The 25915-nt window shown below is 32.5% G+C and overlaps 2 protein-coding genes across 3 annotated transcripts in view; one reads left to right on the top strand and one right to left on the bottom strand.

Annotated features, from left to right (window-relative positions):
- Positions 1-12547, bottom strand: part of LOC134844577 (5-hydroxytryptamine receptor 7-like) — a 35183-nt gene extending 22636 nt beyond the window's left edge. Inside the window, exons 1-2 of one of the 2 annotated variants that reach the window (XM_063861317.1) lie at positions 12345-12547; positions 872-1058 (exon numbers count right to left, since the gene is read on the bottom strand). In XM_063861317.1, coding sequence (XP_063717387.1) covers positions 872-1015 — 144 coding nt within the window. In that variant the 5' untranslated portion in view covers positions 1016-1058; positions 12345-12547. Of the gene's footprint in view, positions 1-871; positions 1059-6641; positions 6831-12344 lie in introns of those variants that run through there. The other variant, XM_063861316.1, reaches the window with a different exon arrangement.
- LOC134843582 (ankyrin repeat and SOCS box protein 8-like) overlaps positions 1-25915 on the top strand; it is a 349755-nt gene that overhangs the window by 265537 nt on the left and 58303 nt on the right. The gene's annotated exons all lie outside the window — the stretch shown is intronic.

The following is a 25915-nucleotide window of genomic DNA, read 5'->3' as shown; positions in this document are numbered from 1 at the left end:
TTTGAAAGTACTTAACTCTGAGCTCATCATTAAAAATAAATATCAACTGTGATATTTTTTAGAAGTTTTAGGTCAATCATTAAAGTGCACAAAATTTCAATTTCCTATTTGGTCAGAAAAAAAGTTTCGGGGGATCATTAATGCGCTTAATATTTCATTTCCTATTTTGTATGCTAGGTTGCGCCTAAGGAAAGATTGTCAACAAATTGAAAACCAAAAAAAAAATTTTATGATGCTTTTTTCCGATGTGTTTTCCAAAAAAGTGTCTTTTTTTAGCATCTTTCGTTACTCGATGAAAATTCAAAAACTCAAAAACTTCGAGTGCGGTGATAAATAGACTTCCAATGAAGAATTTTGTTTTCATCCAATTTCGAGAATGCCTGCTTAAAAATTTGAAAACAAATCTCAAATATTTCATCTGGCAAAAAATGACTTTTTTTACTACAACAGCTTTTTTCTTCAAAAAATTTTATTTTCTGCAGATTTTGTTGTTTTCTGAGCAACTTCTCAAACGATAGGCATGGATTTTTGACATGTGGTTGATAAAACTATTTAAAAGGATTCATCGTTTGAAAAATATCAAAGGGGTACTTTGAAAGTGACTATGGTGAAACTTTTTTTTTGTCGAATTAAAACAGTTGCAACCAGGGCCAGATCGTAACTATGGTTATCTCGGGTGGCGGATTTTCAAAAAAAAATCGGAAAAGTTTGCCGACCTTGTTTTTTTGGGTCGATCAATTTGATTTTCCGAGCTCTCCCAAATCATGATAAACACCTAATTTGGTCAAATTTTAAGCAAACTTAAAAACTTCCTGATACTTCCTCAAAAAAATACCCACTCCTTCTCCTACTAAACCAGCCCTGAGCTCACCTGTAGAACAAGTCTGGCTACTATGAACAGACATTTGATGAGATCCTCCGTGCCAAACTCATGATTCAGTCCTGCCTCGGAAAATGATGAGTTCGAGTTGTTAATCCGCTCCTGCATCACTTCTAGCTCCTGGCTGTAATCCATATTTATTCTTTTTTTCTTCCGTAAAGATGTAATTATTACTGGCCTAGAATAAGAACAAGTTTAAGCAGCTTATCCAGCTATGGGGAAGAATGCTATATTATATTAGCAAAATTAGATTAGCAAATCTGAATGCTTTTAATTACTTTTTTCACTATTCTTACTCTTTCTAAATTGAAGTAAATTGGAGGAATGATAAAGGAGTCGATGAAAGTTATTTAAAATTTGGCTTAATTACCATCTTCTTTCTTACCCTTAATTGAGCAGATGGTTTTTTCACGGAGTATAGGCTATATAGGCTTTTTTAATTGGTTGAAGCAAAATGAGAGGAATTTAACAAATTTAAATTTTGAAAGCTGTTTAGATGTTATGAAGTTGCAACAATTAATTTTTTCTCAAATTTGAATATGGAAATTTTAACAACAACTTATTGTTAATGATAAATTTGTTGGAGCTACAGTGCTGATTTAAATTAACCGGACAAAACTAACAAAACTTGAAATTTCAAGCGCGTTTTTCTCCAATTGGGTTAAGATTAGAGAAAAACCAGGTGAACAAAAAATGCTTAGAGTTTCACCAGACTTAATATGCTGCAATTTTTTCTCCGAAATTTTCAACCAAAAATGTACCCCAAATATGGGTCACCTTGGCTTTTTTTAATTAATCAATAAGTACGCTGAAACTACTTTGTTATTTGATGAGAAATATATATCACAATAAACCTTTTACACAGCCGAACAAAGTTTTAGAAAGGTTAAATCTCCAAAATTTTGACCAAATTATTTAAAGTTTTATTTTATGCAAAAACTTTGGGTTTTATGTAGTAAAAATCACATCTATTAAGACTATCAAGCAAATTATTTTCTTTTATACAGGTTTTTGGAGATTTAAACTTTTCTGGAACATGGTTGAACCGTGTAAGAGACTTCTTGTGATTTATGTTTTTCATCCATCATCAAGGTCAGGTAGTTTCAGCGTAATTCTTGATTATTTAAAAAAAGCCAAAATGATCCTTTTTTGGGGTAAAATTTGGTTGAAAACTTTGGAGAAGAAATTGTCCCTTTATTTTATTCTGGTAAAATTTTAAGCAACTTTTGAACCCTCCACTTTTTGTCAAACCTTAACTCAATTTGGGAAAAACGCGTTCGAATATTCAAGTTATGTTCGTTTTGGCCGGATAATTTAAAACAGCACTGTATCAGATGTTTTTAGAACAAAAGTTAAAATGATCATCTCCCTTTTTTCTGTATATCACAAGATTTTGTACCAATGTTTGAAGTTTTAGCGGAAAGACTATTGTAAATATTTTTGCGTAAATAACGGTTGTTATCAATCTTTTGATATTAAGTCAAAATGGCTTACAATTTTGATACTGGATGTAAGAAAATACCGATTGATTCCGAACAATAACTATAAAAACTCAGTGAGGGTATCCTGGATTTAAAAAGATATCCCTTTTGGCTGTAAGAAACAAAACAAAAACTAAAACCTTTGTTGTTTTGTTGTTATGATCATACATAAACAAAATGATCTCTAACGCTACTGACGTCTTTGAATTTTGATATTTGCAGTGTTTCTTTTCAGAAAAACGATAGCTTTGAGTGTAAATGTTTATGAAGATGAAACGTGTCAGGAAAACAGCCTTTCCACTTCTTCTTTTTTGGTAACAATTATCAATATGAACGTCATTTATTATAAAAAGTCAAAATGCGCCTTTTGAAAAGTAAAAAATTCGACTTAAAAAGGAACTGGTTGCTTCGCAAAAAAACCATATGAAAAAAACTCCAAAGAATTCTTAACAAGACTAATCTTATATCAGGAAAAAGCTCTTTAACTGGCCTCGAACAGTTTTTTTTGATAAACATTGAAAAACTATGAATTTTGAGCTGATATTATCAAAACATTAAAATGGAGCTGCATTTGAAAAAAAAAATTCGACAAATAAGCTTGCTTAAGTTCAATTTGGAACGATTTGGTAGTGCAGGGCAATTCGCGTTACACTTTCAGCATCAAAATATTAAACTAGCATGCAGACTGGTTTAGGAGCTAACGTAACGTCAAGATAGTATGGTGGTGTTTACACCCACCAGCGGACCACGAAGATCGTCGGATCGACTCACTCACACAACAAATGTTCTCAAGATACTAGTCTGAATAAAAAAAAACACCCAAATAACAACCCTGAGAATCGCTATAAAAAGTTAACACCATTTTTCAATTTTTTCTAAACTTTTGGTTGTTTTCTCTGGCAGGGGACTTGATTGAATAAAATATAACAATTCACAAGAAGCTACTTAGACGGCAAATCTTCAAATGCAGGAATTTTTCCTTGAGATACTTGCCAATTCACCTGTGGATTTTTAGCCGGAAAAATTCTTGTTTTTTGTTTTTTGTTTGGACAGAGCAGAAAAATGTAGGTCAAAACTCTATATTTTGCGAACTTATATGTTTGGGAAAACGTTTATCATAGGTTTGTTTGGAAATAATTGCATACGTATGGTATTGTGAAGAAACTGTAAACAAGTTTTTTTCGATCACTGAAATTGAGGGGGGGAAGTTGTCATCGTTTATGTTTCAGTTGTTTTTATACTCTTTTTTTTCCACGCAAACCTAGGTGCCACAAAAATTATCGAAAGAGAACGAGCGTTGTATCAAATTAAAGCCCTCTCAGAAATATACTATCAAAAAAGTTTCACAGTTTCAAGAAGAACCGGTTTTAAACTTTTAGTGTAGTTTCGAGAAAATTAAGCAAACGATGAGGTATCAAAAACTAACTTTTGAAGCTTCATTTCGAGATTATTTGGCAATTTAGAAAACCCTAAAGTTATTCTGCAAAAAAATACAAAATTTTTAGATCTTTTATTTTTAATTTTTTCATTGATTTGTTTGTTAATCACATTTCGAAGACAACTGATGTCAATTTGGCCTGAATGACTATTTTTCGACGCTTTTTTTGAGTTTTCTCGTCAATTCAAGTATATTTATTTTATTAAATATATATCAAAAAAAATCTTATGGTTGAACTATACTGTTAAAAACACAAAATAAGTTAGTAGATTAATATGTATATCTCTATTAAATATATATCTGAAAACCGAATCAGTTTGTTCGATTTTTCTCAACCCCAAGTCCAATTTTTTTGAGTTTTTATTGAATCAATTTCAAGAGAGCATGCAATTTTGTTAAAAAAACTATTTTTGATGCTGTGCGAATCCAAAAACTGATAAAACAAAAGTTCCCTTCTGATAAAATTTTAAAAATCCCATTCCGGTCAAACAGGGTTTATTTTTGCTCGAACTAAACTTTGTGAATTTGCAAAAATTTTATTAAAACTTCCCTTTCAGCCACAGAAAATTCTACATCTGCCACCGTCGTCATCTTTTACATTAAACATTGTAGGTTGGTCTCACTACAATGGGTCTGGCTCACAGAAACTTTTTACAATTAAAAAAAGGCATTTGATTGCCAAATGACTTTCTCGATTTCATTTATAATAACCATAATGAACTGTTTTTGGGTTAAACCAAAAAATAAAGTCAAAATTTTTGTAATCAATACTGTTTTTGTAGTCAAAAATTTTGTCATTGTTTTTTAATAATATAGCATGACTTTGGTACTACGCATTCGATTGTAATCCATTATAATCCATTATTTTCAAAAAAAAATAAATTGATATTAAACCATTATCACGAGTTATAACCTGTTTTTATGATAATCTGTGTTTTAATCAATTTGGATTCGAGACCAATTAAAGAGCAGTAAGAATATTGAAGGTTTTGTCCTGATCTCTGATACGAGCAGTCTTATTTTGTATTTAGCAAAGTATTAACTAGACCAAAGATCATGCCTCAATCCATTTTGGAACAATTTCTCAGACATATTAAATCTCCCCTTACACTTTAATAGCACGAAATATATAATTGTCCCAAATTGGCCGGATTGGTAATATTTGAACCCCATGTTCCGTTGGTTTCTTCTAAAGTCAGATTAATTAACCATTGCAACGTTTAAATTCTGATTGTATACGGAAATGTTTTTGAAAACCCAGGCTCTTCATCAAAAACAATTATAACCTATAGTAATACTGCTCGTTTATCAGGACCAAAACCGCGCAAGTTCCGACTGCACCTTAACTGTTCTCGAAAAATTTATGATCAAAAACATTTTGATAGACTATGAGTGGAAAAGAAAGTACTAAATTTTGCATAGAAGTAAAATGATCAATTATAGTTGGCTTCAATTCAGTTTGGAACGAATATGAGTGCGGATAAGTTGCCACGCAGAAATAATTTGCGTATTCAATTTATCGAAATCCTATTTGAGCAGTTATGCCCTCCGCATTTTATTCTAGTGCATGCATACTTGCTTGACAATTCAAAAACTTTGGATCGATACCCATAATCTGGTGAGTTTTGTAAAATTGGTCTGAATTTGAAAAAAAAAACACCTCAGGCATTATACTCCTCAATTTCTTCAAAAATTGGAACAAAAATCCATTATAACTGACTATAATGGATAATAATGATTTCTACTTTGTTTGAGTTATCCACAATTATTTTTTCATTATTATCGATTTGCTTAGATTTTTAAGTAGACAGGCCATGAAAATCCATTTAATCATATTTTTATCCATGGAACCTCATTGCGGGACGCCAATAAATTTGATCCATTTCAAATCAAATTTAAGGTTCCCAAAAGATATCTACAAGACTGCTTCTGCTTTTTGCAAATGTACCAGAAAAAAGGGACCAGACCATGTTAACATCTTCTCCTCCCCCCCCCCCCTACTTGATTCTAGTGGGAAACTTCAGCCAATCAGAGTCAATCATTGTACATTTGTACATGCAGCGCCTAGCGAAACTAATTTAGGTTGGAAGATATTAACTTAGTCAATCTGGGGGGGGGGGGGGGGGGGGGAGGATGTTAGCTTATGTTAGCTTAATCCCGTGATAAAGAATCAATCTGTTGACAAAACATTGCCCTAGTCAGTAGTAATTGAAACGATTTATTGAAAAATTAGTTTACTGGCTGTATGAGTTATTAAAACACTCATAAACGCATTTGATATAGCACGCATTCGATAACATTTCCGAAATGGCACCTTTATGAATTACCTTTTTAATTAAAATACAACAGAATATTCAGCAGGGGCGGTTTTAGAGGGGGCGGGGAGGTGGCGGACGCCTCTCCTCGGGGATTCGACCCCCTGCCGACCCTAAAACTTTTCTAAAAGCGCCTTTGGCGCCAATATATACTAACTTTGAGGGAGAGCGCGCGCCAAAAAAAGCAATTTTTTTCGTCAAAATTTTCCAAAAAGTGTCCAAAAACGGCTTTTCTGACCTGTTTTTAAAAAATGTGCCTGCGGATCAGAAAATGTTGCCAAAACAGCGTCCTTTTTATGATTTAGGAGTGCTCGGAAAATTTTGTCGACCTAGAAAAAAAGTTAGATTTTTGAAAATCCAACCCCCCCCCCCCCCCTCGAGAAAATCCTAGATCCACCCCTGATAATAGGGTAAAAATTTTGAGCTGAAAAATATCAAATACCTTTCGGTCAAATTGTAGACATCTCAACAGTTTGCGGGGGAAAAGAACAAGGAAATGAAATTAAAAATCAAAATAATAAACTCACGTGACTTAATTTTTTAGGAATGCTAATTGGTATCAAATTCAACTGTTATAGGTCAAACTACAACGGAGAGCAAAATTGGATTCTCGTTAAAAATGAAAAAACTCGCTGTAATTTGCATATTGAGTTGGTTTAATAGAAAAAAATGCGGTATGAACAAAGGCTTAAAATTTGACGTGACCTAGAATTAATTTGTCAAGGCAGATGTTTGAAACTCTTCAAAAATTATCAATTTTGGTTCCAACTGAGAAGTATCAAATAATCTGAAGTATGTAACCATTTGATAATAAAACTGTTAAGATGCAATTATTGATTCAAGGAATCCGAAAAACTAGGAAGGAAATTGGAACCAGATTCAAAATAGAGATTTTTGGGTTAATTTCCTGTGTCGGTTCTCATATCGTTTTCAGTCAAATATCGACTTCTAAATCACAAAAAAATATATCTCTGCCGAAGAATTTTTAGCCTCATTAAGCAAAATAGAACAGATAAAAAAACGTTTTAAACACCTTTTATCAATCATCACTTCATTACAGAGGCGTGCACCGGGTTGCATTAACAGCACTTTAAATGGGAATCGGTTTGGCCGAAAAAAGTGTTCATACCTTTCTTAACTTGCACCAAACTGCTCTTTTAGCGTACAAGTGTATGGCTGATTTAGCGTCAAAGTGGTGATGTAATTAATGGTTGTTAGCTAATTTTTACATTTTGTACTTATAAAACTGAAAAAATAAACCTCTTCTTCAAATATGAACTAAATTTGCTTCGAATTGAAAAAAAATTCCAAAGAACATAATGGCATAATAGCAATGGCTTAGCAAAAATTAGGATGGCAATTAACTAAAACAGGTACTGAGATTTGGAAAAAAGTTTTTTGCCTCAAATTTTTACTGAAAAATTTGGACCTCAAATTCCTTATTGCAGTTAAATTTTTGACAACTGTTAAGTAAATTTTTTTCAATGAGTTTTTATAAGCAGTTTTTTATTACCTACTTAAAAGAAAATCGGGACCTCTACGAACTGTTTTTAACAGTTCAAATTGCTAAAAAAATTTAGCATTCTCTTATAATTTAGACTTTATGTATATCGCTGACAAATTAATTCAAATGCTCACCAATATTTTAAAAACAAAAAGTAATTAAAAATTCTCCTCAAAATTATTGTTTAGGCGCATTAAGCAAAAAATTAGGGCCGGTGTGTAATTCCACGCCCGGTGTATTTTGAAATGATTCTTCTAAACTGCGTTAACATGTTCGCTGCGCTAAACCCGTTATCACCGCGGCAATCAAATGGAAAACAAAACTATTTCGAACTCAGTCAAATGTGGTTATTTTGATCTAAAAAGATACAGAGAATTTCATAACGCGCTGAAGTGGAAGAGGATAATAAAAATTTTAATCACCACCTTTATTTCAAATAAAAGAGTGACATTAAACTCAAAATACTATCAAAATTAATGGGAAAAAACAATAAATGTCTCAATTGGAAATTGTGAATAGTTTAACATTTAATTAAGCCCAGAAGGTAGAGTTCAGGAAAACGATATGGAAAAAAAATTGAGGAAGACTTGTTTTCAACAGCTTATTTTCTAAAAAATAAATATTTCTCACAAAATTTTTCAAGAAATATTTCTCAAGAAAATTTGGGTAGAATTCAACATGCCGGACTGAAGCTTTCGACAACCAATCATATACTATTTTTTGATGCTTTCTAAGTGCACATAGTGATTTATAAATTAAGTTAAAACAAAATTAAAAACTAAGTTAAATCTAAGTTAAATTGAAACGTTCATTTTGATTAATTCGGAGAGTATAAAAATATAAGGCGTTTAATCCAATCGGTCTTATGCGATAAGCAAGCTCGCTAGTCCCGTGAAACAAACCTTTAAGGAACACGCCCAGTCCTTATCGGTGCAAAATTTTCTTAACAACCGGCAATTAGGAGATAGTTTTTGCATCACTTTAATCAGAAGAGATCCAACACTAACGACACTTTACATGGAAAAAAGTAGAGTTGAAGTCACTTCTTTCGCTTTAGTCAATTAACTTACACCAAATGAAACATGAAAAACTGAATCACAAAAAAAAACATTTAACTAAGGGCAGATTTGGAGGGGGGCGGTTCGAATGAGTTATATAAAATCTGATAAGTCAAATAAAAAATCTGATTTATAAAAACACTCCGAAAACGCATTCGATAAAGTTTCGTACAGCACCTTTGTTGAATTAACTTTCTAATTGAAAATTAACTGCTTATTAAGGTGAAGATTTCAAGCTGACACAAATATCAAATAACATTTGGTTAAATCTCAACAGTTTGTGGCAGAAAAACGAAAACAAAAAAAAAGAAAATAAAAATGAAATATCACACTCACGTGAACTAAAGTTTTAGGAACTCTAATTGGTATCAAATTTAACTGTTATAGATCAAAATACAAGATCAGTGTTGTTATAGATCATTGTTGTTATAAGCAAAAAAACTTGCTTTAATTTGCCTATTGTGTTGGTTTAAAAGAAAAAACGCTGAATGAACAAAAGCTTAAATTTTGACGTGACCTAGAGTTAATTTGTCAAGGCAGATGTTTGAAGCTCTTCAAAAAATATCAATTCCGTTCCCTGTGAGAAGTATCAAATAATCTGAAGTATCTAACCATTTGATAAGATAATTTTTAAGATTCAATTATTGATTCAAAGAATCCGAAAAATAAGGAAGGAAATTAGAAAAGATTCAAAATACAAATTTTTGTTCCGATTTTTGAAGAAGCTAAGAATTTGTGTTAGTGTTTTTTATTCAGAACAGTTCTCGAAAAATTTTCTCTCGGGAGGTTGAACCACGGATCTTTGTGACCCTAGAAGGTGCTCGCTAATCACTAGACTAACCTGTCTTAACTTTGGTAGAGCGATGTGCTACTTCTATGCGGAAAATTAAATGCGCATACAAGTACGATAAATATTTGCTCGTGACAAATTACCCCGCACTACAAAACTGTTCCAACGTCAATTGAAGCAGACTTATTGGTCTCATTAATTCCATACATGATTTTAATTTTGTGAATTTCTCGTTGAGTCATTTACCAAACACTTTTCGAGAACAGTTTATGGACAGTCGGAACATTCAGAGCTTTTCCCCGATACGAGTAGTTTTGTTCGGTTAATTAAACCGCAAAAAATTTCCTCTGGTGAAGATATGTTAGCCTCTTTAAGCAAATTAAAACAGCCAAAAAACTGTTTTAAAGTGCTTAGCGTCCAAGTGCGTTGCTCGTTTAGCGTCTAATTGTTTTGATCGTTTTAGCGTCTAAGTGTATTGCTCTTTTAGCAATGTATTGATGTTGAGAAACATGTATCGAGATTGGCAAAAAGCTGTTTTTGCCTAATTTTTCACTGAACAATTTGGATCTCAAATGCCTTATTGTTCCGACTTTCTTTCGATACGAAAGTAACGGAATATTTGTGCTCGGGGCGGGGTTTTTTTTCCTTCAGACAAATTTCGACTTTTTAACCAGCCATTTTTGACGGATTTTTTTTAAAATATAATTCGAAAGGTATTGTTACCCTGAGCTCATATTTGAAAAGATATTTCACCTCTGATCATTTTTTGTGAAGTTACGGGGGTTTAAAGATTGCCATTTTGGCCAATTTGGGACAATTAACGCGCGATATATTTCGCGCTATTTAACGCTTAAGCGGAGAGTTAGTCAGTCTTAGAAATTGTTCCAAATTGGTTTAACGAAGCTTATTTGACATCTTTAACTTGTTACAAGTAGCGAAATCTATCCTTCTGTACTTTATATGGCGTGTGGAGGGATGATTTTCATTCAAAAACTTCAAATTTTAGATTTTTTTTTTCATTTTGTTTTTTTTTTCATGTAATTATTTTAATGTTTTTACTTCTCCATAAACCTTAATAGGCAGTTGGAACATTCAAGGCTTCGCCCTGATTCGAGCAGTTTTATTGTTCCGACTTTCGATACGAAAGTAACGGAATATTTGTGCTCGGGTTGGGTTTTTTTTTCTTCAGACAAATTTCGACTTTTTAACTAGTAATTTTTGACGGAATTTTTTATATCATTCGAAAGGTATTGTTGTCTTGAGTTCAAATTTGAAAAGATATTTCACCTGTGATCTTTTTTTGTAAAGTTATTGGGGTTTAGAGACTGCCTTTTTGGCCATTTTGGGACAATTAACGCGCGATATATTTCGTGCTATTAACGCGTAAGCGGAGATTTAATCAGTCTTAGAAATCGTTCCAAATTGGTTGAAAGAAGCTTATTTGCCATAATTTATTTGTTACAAGGAGCGAAATCTATCCTTTTGTTCTTTATATGGCGTGTGGGGTGATAATTTTCATTAAAAAAATTTCACATTTTAGAAAAAAAAAATTCTTCTGTTTAATTTTATTGAAGTTTTTAATGTTTTTACTGCTCCATATACCTTAAAAGGCAGTCGGAACATTCAGGGCTTTGCCCTGATACGAGCAGTCTTGTTGCAATTATAAACTTTTGACAATTTTTCTATTAAATTTTTCAATTGTAATAGAAAAATTTAGGCATTCCCTTCTCATAATTTAGCTTTTGCTTATATTGGTTGCTGGTAAAATAATTCAAATGCTCAGATTTAAAAAAGGTAATAGAAGATTCGCCACAGACTTAATATGTTTTGGCGTCTTTAGCGAAAGAAAAATAAGGCCGGTCGCTCAAAAGTAGTGGTCAAATGTTAGTAGACAAGTGTTTGTGAGTTGGCAAAATCTCTTCAATCGTGTCAAACAAATGGAATGCAAAAAATGGATCCAACTCAGTCAAATGTGCTTATTCTAATTCAGAGATTTTCAAAATTGCCAAAGAAGCAGATTATAAAAAAAAAATTTTGACCTACCTTTGTTTCAAAAGATTGAAATTAAATTCAAAATAGCATCAAAATTAATGGGAAAAAACAACAGTTGTCTCTTTGAAAAACTGCAAGTAAACTATCATTTAATCAAGTCTAAAAGATAGAGCTCAAGAAAACGATATGGAAAAAACTCAGGAAGACGTAATTCTAAAAATTTTGTTTCAAAAAAACTATTCCCAATGGTTTCTTACCAAAATTGATAATATTAGTAATCGATGGCATTTTTTTGCAACTTGCGACCAGTTCCTAATCATCCTAAAGGGCAATATATTCTTAAATTTCATACCTAGTGAGAAAGCGGATAAGACTCATCAAAATAACTTATTTGGCTTGAAAAGCAAACATATGAGCAAAATGATGATAGCAGGAAAACTCTACAAAAGAAACATAGAAAAAATCTGTTAATTGAGAAGATACACATTAAAAAAAAAACTGTCAGAAGAAATATTTCAGGTACTTATCAAAATGAGTAATTAAAAACCTAAAAAACAATGGATCATAGTTGATTAGATTGACATTTATTAGTCAGTTTCTATGAATTAAAAATTAAACGAAAATAATCCTTTGAAAAACTACTATAAATGTAATTCGTTTCACGTGAATAAAATCCATTATAATCAATTATAATCAATGATAAAAAATTTTTAGAGGTTTTTGATGAACTTTACAAAACTTTCTACATCTATCCAATTTCCTGTTTAGTGCAGTTAGTACTCATTTTTCTTACCACCACCCCCTCGCCAAAAAGTTTAACTGGGGGTGTGGGGTTTAAAAATGGGCGGTTAAACTGAAGGTGGTTGGTAAAAGAGGTGAAGCTCACGTTGACGTCTCCTCTCCCCATTCAGTGGTAAAAAACTGAGGGGAGGGGAGTAAAGTAGTTGATCTAGTATACTTCACCAAACAGGGAGAAGAGGTCGGTGGAACGCATTTGAAGTTTTGCTAGTTTTAACTATAAAGTACACGGCACAAAGTTTCTTGCAAATTTTGTATAACCTGTGCGAATTTTATCAAATATGAGTTGGAATGGAGGTCAACTCATAGAGTAATTTCAGATAAGGTACACCGTCTGCTCGTCACGCTATCTTATTTTCGGCCTGATAGATTCGTGCAACTTCTTAGTCTAATACCGATCTTAATCTTACTCTTATATCTCTTAGTCTCAATAGATCTAGAGTATTCTGGTTTGTTACGAGTCGGTCTCTTGGAGAAAACGACTAAGTTGTAAATTAAATTCAAAAATCTCTGGTGCTAAAATTACAAGTAAATTCAGCACTTACAAAAAAGTGGGTTGTTAGTTTGATGGAGTGTGATTGGTTAGTATTTAATATTTTATAGGGATAAAATATCTAAATTATAACCAATAATAATTTATTATTTGGATCTGGTTCCAAATAATTCCAAAAAATGGAGTACAATCAATCATAATGGATTTTCATTCCAAAATTAGTCAAATATATAAAGATTAGCCTGACAAAAATAATCAACTTCCATGCCAAAAAAGTGGATTATAATCAATTTTGATGACAATTTTAATAAAAACAATCGATTATAATGACAAAATAATCAATTTCGTTGATTGGATTTCTGTCTGTAACGACTTATAAAGGATTATTATTTTTTAGTAATTGCGTATGATCAATTAAAGTCTATAGGCGCTCGGTGCAGGTTGTAAAACAAAATTTTTACCATGAGATTAGGTTTAAGATAATGTATATTTCTCCAAACAAAGTTTTGAGTTATATTTTGATCATTTTTAGTTATAGTCTTAAGCAAGGCTTTTTTTTCTCTTTTTCGAACTTTTCCGCACCGGAGTTTCCGGAATAAGCCGATTGTAATGAAAAAGAGAAAAAACCTGTGCATTTTATAATCAATGATAAAAAAAAATTTAGAGGTTTTTGATGATCTTTACAAAACTTTCTACATCTATCCAATTTCCTGTTTAGTGAAGTTAGTACTCATTTTTCTTACCACCGCCCCCTCGCCAAAAAATTTAACTGGGGGTGTGGAGTTTAAAAATGGGCGGTTAAACTGAAGGGGGTTGGTAAAAGAGGTGAAGCTCACGTTGACGTCTCCTCTCCCCATTCAGTGGTAAAAAACTGAGGGGAGGGGAGTAAAGTAGTTGATCTAGTATACTTCACCAAACAGGGAGACGAGGTCGGTGGAACGCATTTGAAGATTTAGCGGTTTTGCTAGGTTTAACTATAAAGTACACGGCATAAATTTCTTCTTTATAATCAATACTCATTGATTATAAAGAAGAATTGCGTATTAAAAACGCAATTCTTATTTTCCTAATAAAGTTAAGAATTAGGAAAAGTTAAGAAATTACAAGACTTCTGTAACCGCTCACAGACTTCTGCTTGCATTTACAGAAGTCTGTGAGCGGTAGACTTCTGTCGTAGACTTAAAATGTAAGTCAAAGTAAGTCTAACCATAGTTTTTTAAGAAAACTATGGTTAGTTTAAAAATGATCACGAAACATTTTTAGTATTTTAGTCCTGACTATAACTAAAAATGTTTTGTGATCATTTTTAGTTATAGTCTTAAGCAAGGCTTTTTTTTCTCTTTTTCGAACTTTTCCGCACCGGAGTTTCCGGAATAAGCCGATTGTAATGAAAAAGTTTTGTTGAAATTTTGTCATTATAATCTACGATTGTTGCACATTTAGACAATGAAATCAATTATCTTGTCGTTTAAAATTTAATTTTTTGATTCTAATGGATTATAATCTTTATGATTTCTCTCTAAATATCATTTCCTGTTATACTCACGGCTTGTTTAAAATGCTCTGGTGCTGAAATTACAAGTAATTTCAGCACTTAGAAATAAGTGGGTTGTTAGTTTGATTGAGTGTGATCGGTTAGTATTTAATATTTTATAGGGATAAAATATCTAAAATATAACCAATAATAATATATAATTTGGATCTGGTTCCACCCATCCGGGTTTTACAGAGTTTTTGTTCTTTCGACTTCTATCTGTAATGGAGTATGGATGATGATCTTTTGTATTTCGCGAGCATCAATTCTATTCCATTCTTGGAGGAGAAAGCTCCAGGAAGCTAGAATCGTAGGCGTCATACTGTCGTTCGACAATGACTGTGACCACCAACAAAATCAATCTGATTTCCAAATGGTTTGTTATGATTGTTTATTCTTGTTTGGAGTGGAGAACTGTGTTTCGATCTGGATTGAGCATGGCGTGAAGCTCGAGTTTGGAGGGAATGCCCTGTAACTCGGATCTGTACGTATACTTGAACATAGAGGTGGTCATTGGTTTGATTCAATGAAGTCCTTTGCTTTGGTGTCAAGTCACATTTCAAATCCTTTGAGTTGTGGTTGTGAGCGGTATATCGGTTGTGTTTAGCCATTCTTTGGATTGAGTGTGATGGGGTCGTCTTTGTTTCTTGATGCTCGTCTTCGTGATTGTGTATAATACATATTACTGCATTATATAATTTACATAAGTAAATGTTTAGTTAGTTCTTCTTTTAGTTAAGATTTTTTATTAGTTTTTATCGCAAAAGCTTTTATTTTAGTTCGGTTATTTTTAAAGAGTTACTCACACTTGAGTAGCTCTTATCAAAAATAGGGAGTGTGTCACAAAGCGTGGGTTCTAGCACGGTGGGTTAGGCCGGTTATTAAGCAAGCTCAGGACGTCCTCTTCTGGTGGGTTAGGCCAGGAGTGAGGGTATGATTTCATGCTGGTTTTTTATGGGGTCCTGTTTTGTGTTAACCTTTTATGTTGTGTTTGTTACTGGTTTTTTCCTTTTGTTTTTGTGGTTGTGTCCTTTTCTCAAAAATCAAATTGTTTGGTTTGGGTTTGTCTTTCGATTTTTTAGTGTTTTATTCTTTCTTTTTTAGACTTATCAATAGTCTTCAAAAGAATAAATTACCGGGTTCTTTAAGCTGGTTTAATCCGGTTTGGGTACCGTGGGTTTTCTTTTCTTAGTCATGCTGTTAGTTTGTGGTTTATGGTGTTTAGTAAGCTGCGTTGGTTAGTTGGGATTATTATATGATTCCTTTCCAACCGGTTTAAAAGAAAGTTGGAAACTTGTTATTATTAGTTTCAATTGTTATTAGTGAAAGTTAAAAGTTGAATTCATTATTTTAAACAATTCGTCGTGAGCTAGCTGTGCGAGTGTGGATAGAATTTGTGTGCGAGTGAATTTTGTCTTTGAAAGGTTAGTACTGCTTGCATTTTTAACTGAAAAGTTAAATTTACTGCTTTGTGGGGATGGAAATTATTAATAATTTATTTTCATTTTATATTGGGAAAAGAATTTATAGATTAATTTACTACTGTGGAGAAGAAATTTTACTGCATCCTTCATTGCGGTTTGTTAATAGAAGTTTATAAATTATGAAAGAGTTTGTTTTTTTATTTTGTTTTCTTGTTTGTAGATGATTGTGATCTAAAGGCTAAAGAAAAAACATTTAATAAAAAATGGTTAGTTTAATTCGAATTTATTAGTTATAAATTTTTTTAATTCATACTTACCTAGTCATCAGGAAAGAAGCCATGAGGGAAGATATCTTGTATAGCATCTGATGTGGTTAGTAGCCTTGCAAAATGCGAATGATGCTTTTAGTATGAAGCAGTGGCCAAAGCAATTGAAGTCCCTTAATGGTTTTTAGTTCTTCAGTGCCAATGGAAAATTCATGATGCGTGTGTTGGATAAGGTTAAAAAGCTTGTGATTATATTTAGTATTGTGGATAAATTCTAATATTTGGATTTCTACAGGTTGAACGTATTCATGCGGGACAATGAGTGGTCTGGATTTTTCTACATTGAAGGTCTTGGTTAGTGGACAAAATATATACATGTGGGTTATGGGGCCATAGTTACGGAGGATGCCTTGAAAGTTAGTGTTTTTAATGCAATATGTGAAATTAAGAAAAAAATGTTGATGTGTATTTAGAGTTAATAAATTGATAGCGATGATGGGGTTGTCGTGATGGTGTATGTAAGTCAAAGTGATTTTGTATGAATTTATAGTAAGTGTAAGTAGTTCTTGTCTGTTTATTTCTTAACATGATGCCATGTAAGAAGTGCAAATCTCCTCTCGGAATGAGGAAGTGGAAGGTTTGTGAAAAAGTTTCAAATTTTTTGTAAATTGATTCATAAGCTTGAATGTCGATTAGTGCATCGGAGATGATGTGATCGTGTTTTTTATCTTTCGAGTTTAGTGTAAAAATGTAAGGTGTTCGAATGAAAAATTTTTCGGTTAGTTGCGGGTTAGCAAACTTATTGTCGTCGAGGAATTGATCTTGGTTGGGTCGGATGATATTATGGTCATAGTGATCGATTGGATACTCGTTAGCTCGTTGTGCGGAGAATACTTTTAATAGCTTTTTGTATCTTACGTGCGTAAATTGTCTAGATGTTAGTGCTGTAGTTAGTCTAAAAAGATCATTTTTAATTTTTTTTTGATTTCGTGAGGTTTGTTAATGAGTGGTATACAAAGTGGGTTTGAGAAATGATAAATTGATGTCCAATGGAGTGTGGGGATTAATACATGCTCATCGACATAGTGGGGTTATTCAATGTGAGGGTCGGAGTGATTATATGTATATTGAGGGAAGAGGGGTAAGGAAATTTGGAGAAATTCGGGAGTGTTAGAATGGTCAGGGTGGCTTACATAATCGCGGGCTATTCCGGATTTAGAGGGAAACGGGTGATTATGAAATTTTCTTTTGAATGTTCTATTGGCACTGTTAGTAGTGGATGATGATTGGGTTGATATTGAGGATTGGGCTAAAAAAGGGGTATAATCTGAAGAAGGTGTAGGATTTGGTGGGTTTGATGATGTTATGGTTGACGATAATTGATGAATGGTTAGGGTGTGAGGGTGTTGTACTTTTTATTGTAGTGTTATTAGATTGTTTAGTTCATATGAGATTTGCGTGGTATCTGGGGAATTGTTGTTGGAGCGTTCATTTGTAAAGGGGGAGTATGTTGGTGTCACTTGGTAAATATGAGAGATAGTAGAAGGGGAGTCAGTTTGGGCTTGGGAGTGGATGGGTCGAAGGGGGGATTGAAAAAATGTTGACGGGATGGGTTCTGAATTTGCGAATTCGTCAGGGGTTTCTAGATCTGAATTATCGAATTGGGAAATTGTAGGAAAAACTGTGATGTCTGAGTTAGCATAAGAATCCATGCCGGATGATGTGTTAATATGGGGTGATTCAAGTTGCGGGAAAGCAAAAAGTGGGATGATGGGAATTGGGATATGGAGATTGGCTGGGTGGGAAATTGAGCGGTGAAGGGATCCAACTTGTCGGCTTATCGCGGGCTAAAAAAATGATTGTTCTGAGATTGAAAGTTTGTGGTATGTGGCTGTTCGATTATTTGTTCATATGTATCATCACTTTGTGGTTGTTGTGTTACTAAATAGTGAATTAGACTTTGATTATGATTTGGTCTTGAACTTGTAATATTTGCGAACTAGTAATAATGGGTGATTACGATTTCGACTTGGTAATTGTGGTGCTGTGGGTGAAGTGTTTGTATTGTGTTGTGATTCGTCATATGTGTTTGGTGTAGTTGATATTTTCGTATTATATTCTTTTATTTGTGCATCTAGAAGTATTTTGTTTATTGATGTGGAGAAAATTCCAAAAAAACCTGCAAAAATATACGTGCTACGCTTGCTTGTCTGTTTACTTGTGTATGTATCGCGCATAGGTTATAGATTCCTGTCAATAGAGAGAAAAGAAATCCAATAAAACTAAACATTGCGTATAATATAGTCATTCTTTCTAAGATGTAATAGGGCCATCCTAGAAAGGCAAAAAAAAACTCGTTTTTTAGATTTACAAAACTAAAAATATTGATTTGTGAAATATCCTGTGGTCAATATTTTTCGCCATTTAAATAAATTTAACCTTTAATACCTTTAAAATATCCGCTGTAATCTTGTGCGTAGATGTCTGAAAATCCTGCTGTTTCTGCAAGTTTGCGTAAATTCTGGTCTAAATGTTGTGTACGAATGTGGTGTTGTATATCTGATTTAGAGTAAATGCCGATCGATTGTAAATCGATATTTGGGTTGCGGGCAATAGCTCTTATACTTTCACGTAAAAACTTTTTTAATGGTTGCATAAGTGTTGGATATGGTGTGAGTGAATAGTATTTATCTTCGTCGGGATTTAATTATACTACATTGTGACTATTTTCTGATCCACAAGAGACTGCTGTATCCCAAAAATAAGTTTTTCTTGAAAGTGTATCAACAAAAGGTACTTTATTTTTGTCGAATATTGGGTTTCTTCTATAACATCGTTTATCTTCAAATCCATTCAAAGGTGATATTTTTTTGGTACAAGTGTAATACCATAAAATGTTTCCTTCATAATCAAGGAAGTTTGATCTATTCCGGATAATAAATATCCTGCATATGGTTTTTTTAGAACTGCTAGTGCTAGTGATTGTAGAATCTGTGTTCTTTCAAGTTCACATAATTGGTGTAGTGTTTCTAGTTCTGATTATGACATTTCTTGAAAAATTCTGCTTACTGTGTAGTCTAATTTTATGTCTAAGGGAATGTCATAATGAATTGCGCCAAAATATGTGCTGTTCATAAATGATAGTTCTTGTAAACGTGTACTTCCTGTGTCTTGTGGTTTTAATTTTCCACCAATTCGTCCTTCTTTTGAAATTTTACTAAAACTTATGAGTTTTTATCAATATATGAGTGAGATGTAGCCATTTGGTGTACGATTAAGTTTCCTGTATTCATGTCGAAACCATTTTCGTATTCGACAAGAATTTCTGAATATTTCGTTTTGTAAAGTGGTATGTTGTATTTGCATGCGAGTTCTGCTTCTGGGTATGTTTGGAAACGTGTTTTTTTTCTCTGTATTGTGGATGTTTCTAAAATGATGATTTGTACTTCTGATTTGGTCAGGGTTAACACCTTCAAACGGGATTGCTTCAATAAAATATTTTGGTGAAGTTTAATTATTCTAGCGTGTATCTTGCTAGTTGGAAAATTGTACAGGTTTCTTCGGGAAACCAAACAAAGGTTGCTTGTGTGCGTGTTGTAGGATCAAATATCCTTGGTCATTTTTGCAAGGGAATCTGATTCCTTGATAAAGTATTGTGTCATCGTTTAAGTCGCGTGTAAGTTGTGCTTTTTCAACTTGTATTTCTAATCGAAAAAGATTATTTCTTGGTATCCTTTATTTTTTGTATCTGCTTGCAGGTTGTAAAAAATTTTTTTACCATGATATTAGGTTTTAAATAATGTACATTTCTCCAAACAAAGTTTAGAGTTATATTCTCATCATTTTTGGTTATAGTCTTAAGCAAGGCTTTTTTTCCTTTTTTGAACTGTTCCGCACCGGAGTTTCCGGAAAAAGCCCATTGTAATGGAAAAATTTTGTTGAAATTTCGTCATTATAATCTACAATTGTTGCACATTTAGACAATGAAATCATTTATCTTGTCGTTTAAAATTTATTTTATTCATTATAATGGATCATAATCTCTATGATTTCTCTAAAGATCATTTCCTGTTAAACTCACGTTTTTTTTAAAATTCCAAATTCAACTTTTTTTAAAGTTCAAATGCGCGTTTAACCTTCCTTCATCATCAGCGTAATCATACCCCCCCCCCCCACACAGGGATCACTGTTCACCCCAATCCCCCTTATAGTTTATAAACTCCCTCAGATCCCCACGTAAATGTTGAAACCGGATAAATCTCTGTTTGGGAGTCCTTATGTTTGGGCTAAATTGATAACGGCGGTAGGTAAACATGAGTGTGTAAACAAAACGAGGATGTAAATGTGGGGGGATATGGGGGTGTAAGTTTGTGTGTGTGAGGGGATGGAGGGTTGCCATATGCTAGACGGACGACAGGTGACATAAATTGGAACTTACGAGAAGCTATAAGATTATGAGAATCTCGTTTCATCTGACCTAGGGCGTATTAAGCTGAAACAACTGTTCAATTTTATGTCTAGTGTAGTGTGTTTGAAATATTTAAAATAATTTACAAAAAAAACTATTATAATCTATTCTTAATCGATTATAATCATTTAGTTTGGTCTTCAATGCTTCCGATATTCACTTTTTCATCATATAGAGCTATAAAACTTGGCAATTCTTAACGTTGACAGAATTTCATCATCATGTCAATAATTTCTTTATCCAGCTGCAAAGGTCATGACACATTTATATTTTAGTCAACTTTCGTGCGTTCCTACGCAGTTCATGAAAAGATACTTGCTTGAAAATTATTGTAGAATTGAAACCAGTTAATCAAAAGCGTGCGATCAATCGGCGTAAAAAAATACTTCACATACAGGCTCGCAAGTGAGCAGCTGTAAAGGCAGTTTGACGATATGTTTTAAAGTGATGAAACAACTGTTTTGGCGGGATCTAATGTTCTTCCATCGGGATCTAATGGTCTTCCATCGAAACTACTATTTTGACTTCGAAGGTTTTTTTCCTCTCAGCGCATAATTCTATTTTAGGAAAGCGAGCAGTCTGAACTGTCGTTCTTCTCGAAAGTTCTACTAAAAGATCGCAGCAAAAGAATAAGAAGGTAGCTCGAACTATCAGTATCAGATTCTTAAGTTTTGTTTATTTGATCAATTTTTGCGATTGAAATTAATTCTTACACTTTTTCTTATTGTTCAACTAAACTGCCTTTTTTCTGTTTTAGTTTTTTTTGAAACCCATTTTGAAATTTTTTTGGTCGTAATTTGAGTGAAATTTAAAAAATTCAGTCGTAATTTGAAGTATATTAGCTTTGTTTTGAAAACATTATCTCGGTGTCGAGTTTTTTTGTCTATTTTTGAGCTAATAAGACGAGCCTGCAGGCTTACAATAGCGTATTTAAGCTTAAATAAAGCTGTGAAAACCTAGTTTCTCTCATTCATAAGAAAATTTTGGAGTTTTTAGCGCCAACTTGGGAATTAAAAACTTTCGCAAATTTTATATTTTTTTGCAGAAAATTAAAAAATTTTCTGCAAAAAATGTAAAATTTGTGAAAATGTTCAAAAACTTGTTTACGTTTTCTTTTTTTTTCCAGAAAAGTTTTAAAAAACTATTTCAATTGGCTGTTTCAACTATAGTTGTCAAATTCGCATGTTTCTAATTTTTTGTTTAGATTTTAAATCACACCACACAGTAAAACGACTATGTTTTTAAAACTATTTTTTTCAAGACTTTTTCTGGGCTTTCAATTTTTTTCTGGGCTTTCAATTTTGCACTTCATTGACGTGAAATTGTTTTGTGTAGAGTTATGGTTTAGTTACAATTGAGCAAGTGGTGTAATTTTTTTACCAATAAGTTTTTTGTCATTTAATTTTTTTATTATTTTGAAAATTTTCGTCAAATGTTAGTTTTTCTATCGGCTATCTGTTTTTGAAATCGAAATTAAGTTGTTTTTGTTTTCGGCCTGCTTGTTTGTGAGATAAAAAGCTTAACTTTTAGATACCTTGTTTGCTCATCAACCAAGTTAGTCAAACAAAAATACAAGTTAGATGTCCACGTATTGTTTTTATATAGCCATCTTACAAATATCTGACAGGTATCAAGGTCTAAGGTCAACATTGAAACTTCTGTTCTGAATTCAAAAGCAGGAGAGAATTTTTTTATAGGGAGCTTTTTATTTTGACCACAATTCATTTCGTAATGACCTTTTTGCAACCTAAAAGATATTAATGAGCCAAGGTCCATTTGAAATTAGTTTTACCTTTGATTTTTTCTTTTCCAATTTCTTTTCGCTTTGCGTTGATAGTATAAAATCGGTAAGACTTAATAGGTAGTTTTGTTTCTAATTATAATCAATTCTAACTTTGATGCACGTTGAATAATTCATTGGATGTGATTTATATTCACTCGAAACACTATAGAAAAATTTCAAGTTTCAAAAAAACTGTCATGCTCATCAATATCCATTAATTTTAAACTTTTAAAATGAATTTCATACTGGCCATGTGTACTAGAATGCAACATTTAAAACAATATATTGAGTGCGTTTCATAGATGCATGTAGACATAATACAATCATTTTCAACTCGATAAACAATCTCTTGGAACGCGCTCATTTCCTCACTTTTCTTAAGCGAAATCGCTTTTAAAATAATATAACTCAAGTCGAGGTGGGTTTTTTCTTTGCTATTTAATTAACAATTTTGTGAATTATTTGAATTTTTTTGAAACGTTATGATGTCTCAATCACCGAATAAGAAAAACGGCTACATTTTTCTAAGTTTGATATATCTCCAGGACTACTTCTATATGGCCCCAATTTTAGTATTGTATTTTAGAAAGTAAGCTGGTTTTAATATCAAAACCTTATGTCACTCGAGAATGTTTCGTCTTGCAATCTGCTTGCTTTTTTTGTTATTGCGATTGTGATGTTACGATTTTCACCTAAATTTGAGTTTATTTATCAGCCAGCATAATCGATAATTTTGTCATTTGGTTGAGCTTTAAAAAAAATGTATTTTATGTTTTTGAAACTGTCTTGGAATTTTGATTTTTTTATAAATCTAAAATTTTGAATGAAACGTTTTTATATCAATCATATCGTTTTAATAGTGTATAGACTAAATCAATGCATAGGAAGAAAGTTTCATGAGAAGAAAATTTGTATGTTTTCCTAGATGAGTTGTATTGAATCTTTCTAATTTCTTATCTAGTTGGTTTTTTTAATCCATTTTTACATAAATTGACTTGAGTTGACAAAATTCTTTTGTCAACTCAAGTCAACTCAAGTCAACTCAACTTTTTTCAACTCAAGTCAACTTGATGATTTTTTGCACAAGAAATAATTCAATCATTCGACTTTTGTTACATTCGACTTCTTGACAACTTTGAGCATTTTTTTCTCTAGTTGTAAGGCAACGATGAACAATTTTCTTCATAATCGTTTTTGAGCAAAAAATTGCAATATGTTTTTTACTTTCTGAAGTGATTGTATAAAAGTCCTTGTGTAGCATTTCCTTGTTGAACGAAAGTAACGAATTAAAAGTTTTTATGTTTAGCCCTGAAACGAAATAACCAAAATGAACCTCATATGCAAAACAAAAAAACTTAACTAAAGGAGCAAAATTCCTTGGATAGACTTATTTGAAGATTCCCTCTTAAAAAATTTGTTTTTGGAGTTCCTCGCATAACTATGTCAGAAAATTGTAACAGAAAATTGAAAACGGCTAAACATTTTTTTTTCAAAAATCTCAGTGTTTGTAAACTGCTACCTGTCTTTTGACAGATTTTATAGTTTTCTCACTATTTAAAGACAAAAAAGTTCAGTTTTTTGCATGCAAAAATTTTTTTTTTGGATGTAATTTTGTAATTTAAAAAAAGAACGAGAAAACAACAATTTTTCTTATTTGTTTTCACTTTTCCGTGTTAATACGATCCGAAATTAAATGACTTTATGACTTCAAGTTTGCCCATTTGGTTGAGAGAACAAAACTTAATTTTTAAGAATGTTCTTTGCTTATTAAACACAAGCCGTATGTCCTTGTATTGTTTTCTATTAAGAGATCTGACGAATATCTGAGAGATATCAGTGCCTAAAGTCAACATTGAAAAACCATTTAAAAAAAAAAGGGATCTTGTAAACAATTCCCCCCCCCCCTAATGCAAAGAGGGGGATTCGTTACAAGGTACCATAGGGGGAATAGTTAAACAGAACCAAAAAATGTTCTGTATTCAAACAAACGGATAGAAATTTTGTACTTAAGGTTTTTTCGGAGCACATTTGACTATTCATCATCAGTTTTATCGTTTTCTTTTTCTTTCTTTATCGTCTTCTTTTGTCTTTTGTCAAAATAGTTTTACCTGTGACTCTTTTTAAATGTCTTTTGTCTTTGCGCTGATAGTACAAAACCGGACAGCATTAATAAGTAACTTTGTTAATAATTATAATCAATTTCAACTTTGATGCATGTTGAATAATTCATTGGATGTGAAATAATTTCATTGGAAATACCGGTGAAAAAAATCAGTTATTTGAAGTTTAACCTGTTGAAGTTTAATCAATTGATTAAAAAACAAACTTGAAATCAATTCAAGTTTTTCAGTTGAATTTCATCTTGACCATGTGTTTTATTGATAAACTTAAAAAAATACCATGGTTTTGGAGTCGATAAACAATTTTTTGAAACACGCTCAAACCCTCATTTTGTTAAGCAAGTTCGCTTTTTAATTAATTTAACCCAACTCGGGGTGAATTATTCCTTTGCTATTTATCTAAATATTTTGTATAATTTTTGAAACGTTATGATGCTTCGAGCTTAAAGTAAAAAAACATTCAATTTTAACCGATTCGAAAACTGCCAATTTGGTCATTTGATATAAATAGTTTGCATAAAACTCCATTTTTCGGTCACCGTAGTATAGGCAAAATATCAGTCAGCAAATTTTTTAAGGCACTTTGTTTGATTCAAATATTACATTCAAAGTTTGATTCAAATTTTTTTCATTTTGTTATTGAAATTGAATTTCGAGGGGGTTTTGATGTTCAAAGCAAGTTGAAAAAGTTATAATTTTTGGATTTTTTTTTTCGATTTTTAATTGCTGCAAACTACATCAGACAAGTTAAGGGGCAGTCTGATCCTTCGGGGCTCTGCTCTGATAAAGGCTGGTTTTATCCAATCTTGCGGAAGTTATGGTAACTCAAAGAGCTTGGTCAGTTTTTTCGACTTAAAAAGTTTTCAGCCAAGTTCAATAAATCCCTGCACACGATATTTTCAATTTTATTTTAAAGGCGTAGCATAGGCGCTGAAACAATCCTGTTTAAAAAGTCTTCCCAAAAAATGAATGGAAAGCAGCTGCTTTGATCTCAGTGTTGCGTCGAAAGATGGAGAACCTATTTCAGACAATTAATGCCATAGCTACTATGACCTGTGAACGCAACGTGTATGCTGCCAACAAACTTGGCTCAGAAACCATCTCTACTTGAACTAAAGCCTGATAGTTGCTCTAAGTGATATAATTCGGTTTTTATTTGACAAATTTCATATTTTTGGACTAGGTGAAACTTTTGCAAACGGCTCCGTTTCAATCGTTCCAGTATGAGATTTTGCCAAAAAAAGAAATTGAGACAGGGTTTTTTGATAATAATTCTAACAAATTTTTAGAATTTTAAAATCTGCATTTTAAAATTTTAGAGTCTCCCAAGAGAATCCAGTCGCTGTGAAAAAAGGAAAAGCTCATCTTCACAATTTAAAAGCGAGTTCAAAAGATTGAAATAAGGTAGGTTTAGGCCAGTTTTTCTCGACACTGATAAGAAAAAATAAAGGGTATCTTTGAATCCGAGTCTTGGCTGCAAGAGTTTTGTTAAGATAGCCAACTTGAGCAACTACGTGCCTACTTTGAAGCCCAATAAACCAATCCTACGTCTGAAATTTTCTCCCCGCTCC

Source organism: Symsagittifera roscoffensis, chromosome 4 (genome assembly GCF_963678635.1).
Source record: "Symsagittifera roscoffensis chromosome 4, txSymRosc1.1, whole genome shotgun sequence".
Taxonomy (NCBI): Eukaryota; Metazoa; Xenacoelomorpha; order Acoela; family Convolutidae; genus Symsagittifera; species Symsagittifera roscoffensis.
Note: the sequence above shows the minus strand (reverse complement) of the source record. Positions and strands in the feature narration are given on the sequence as shown.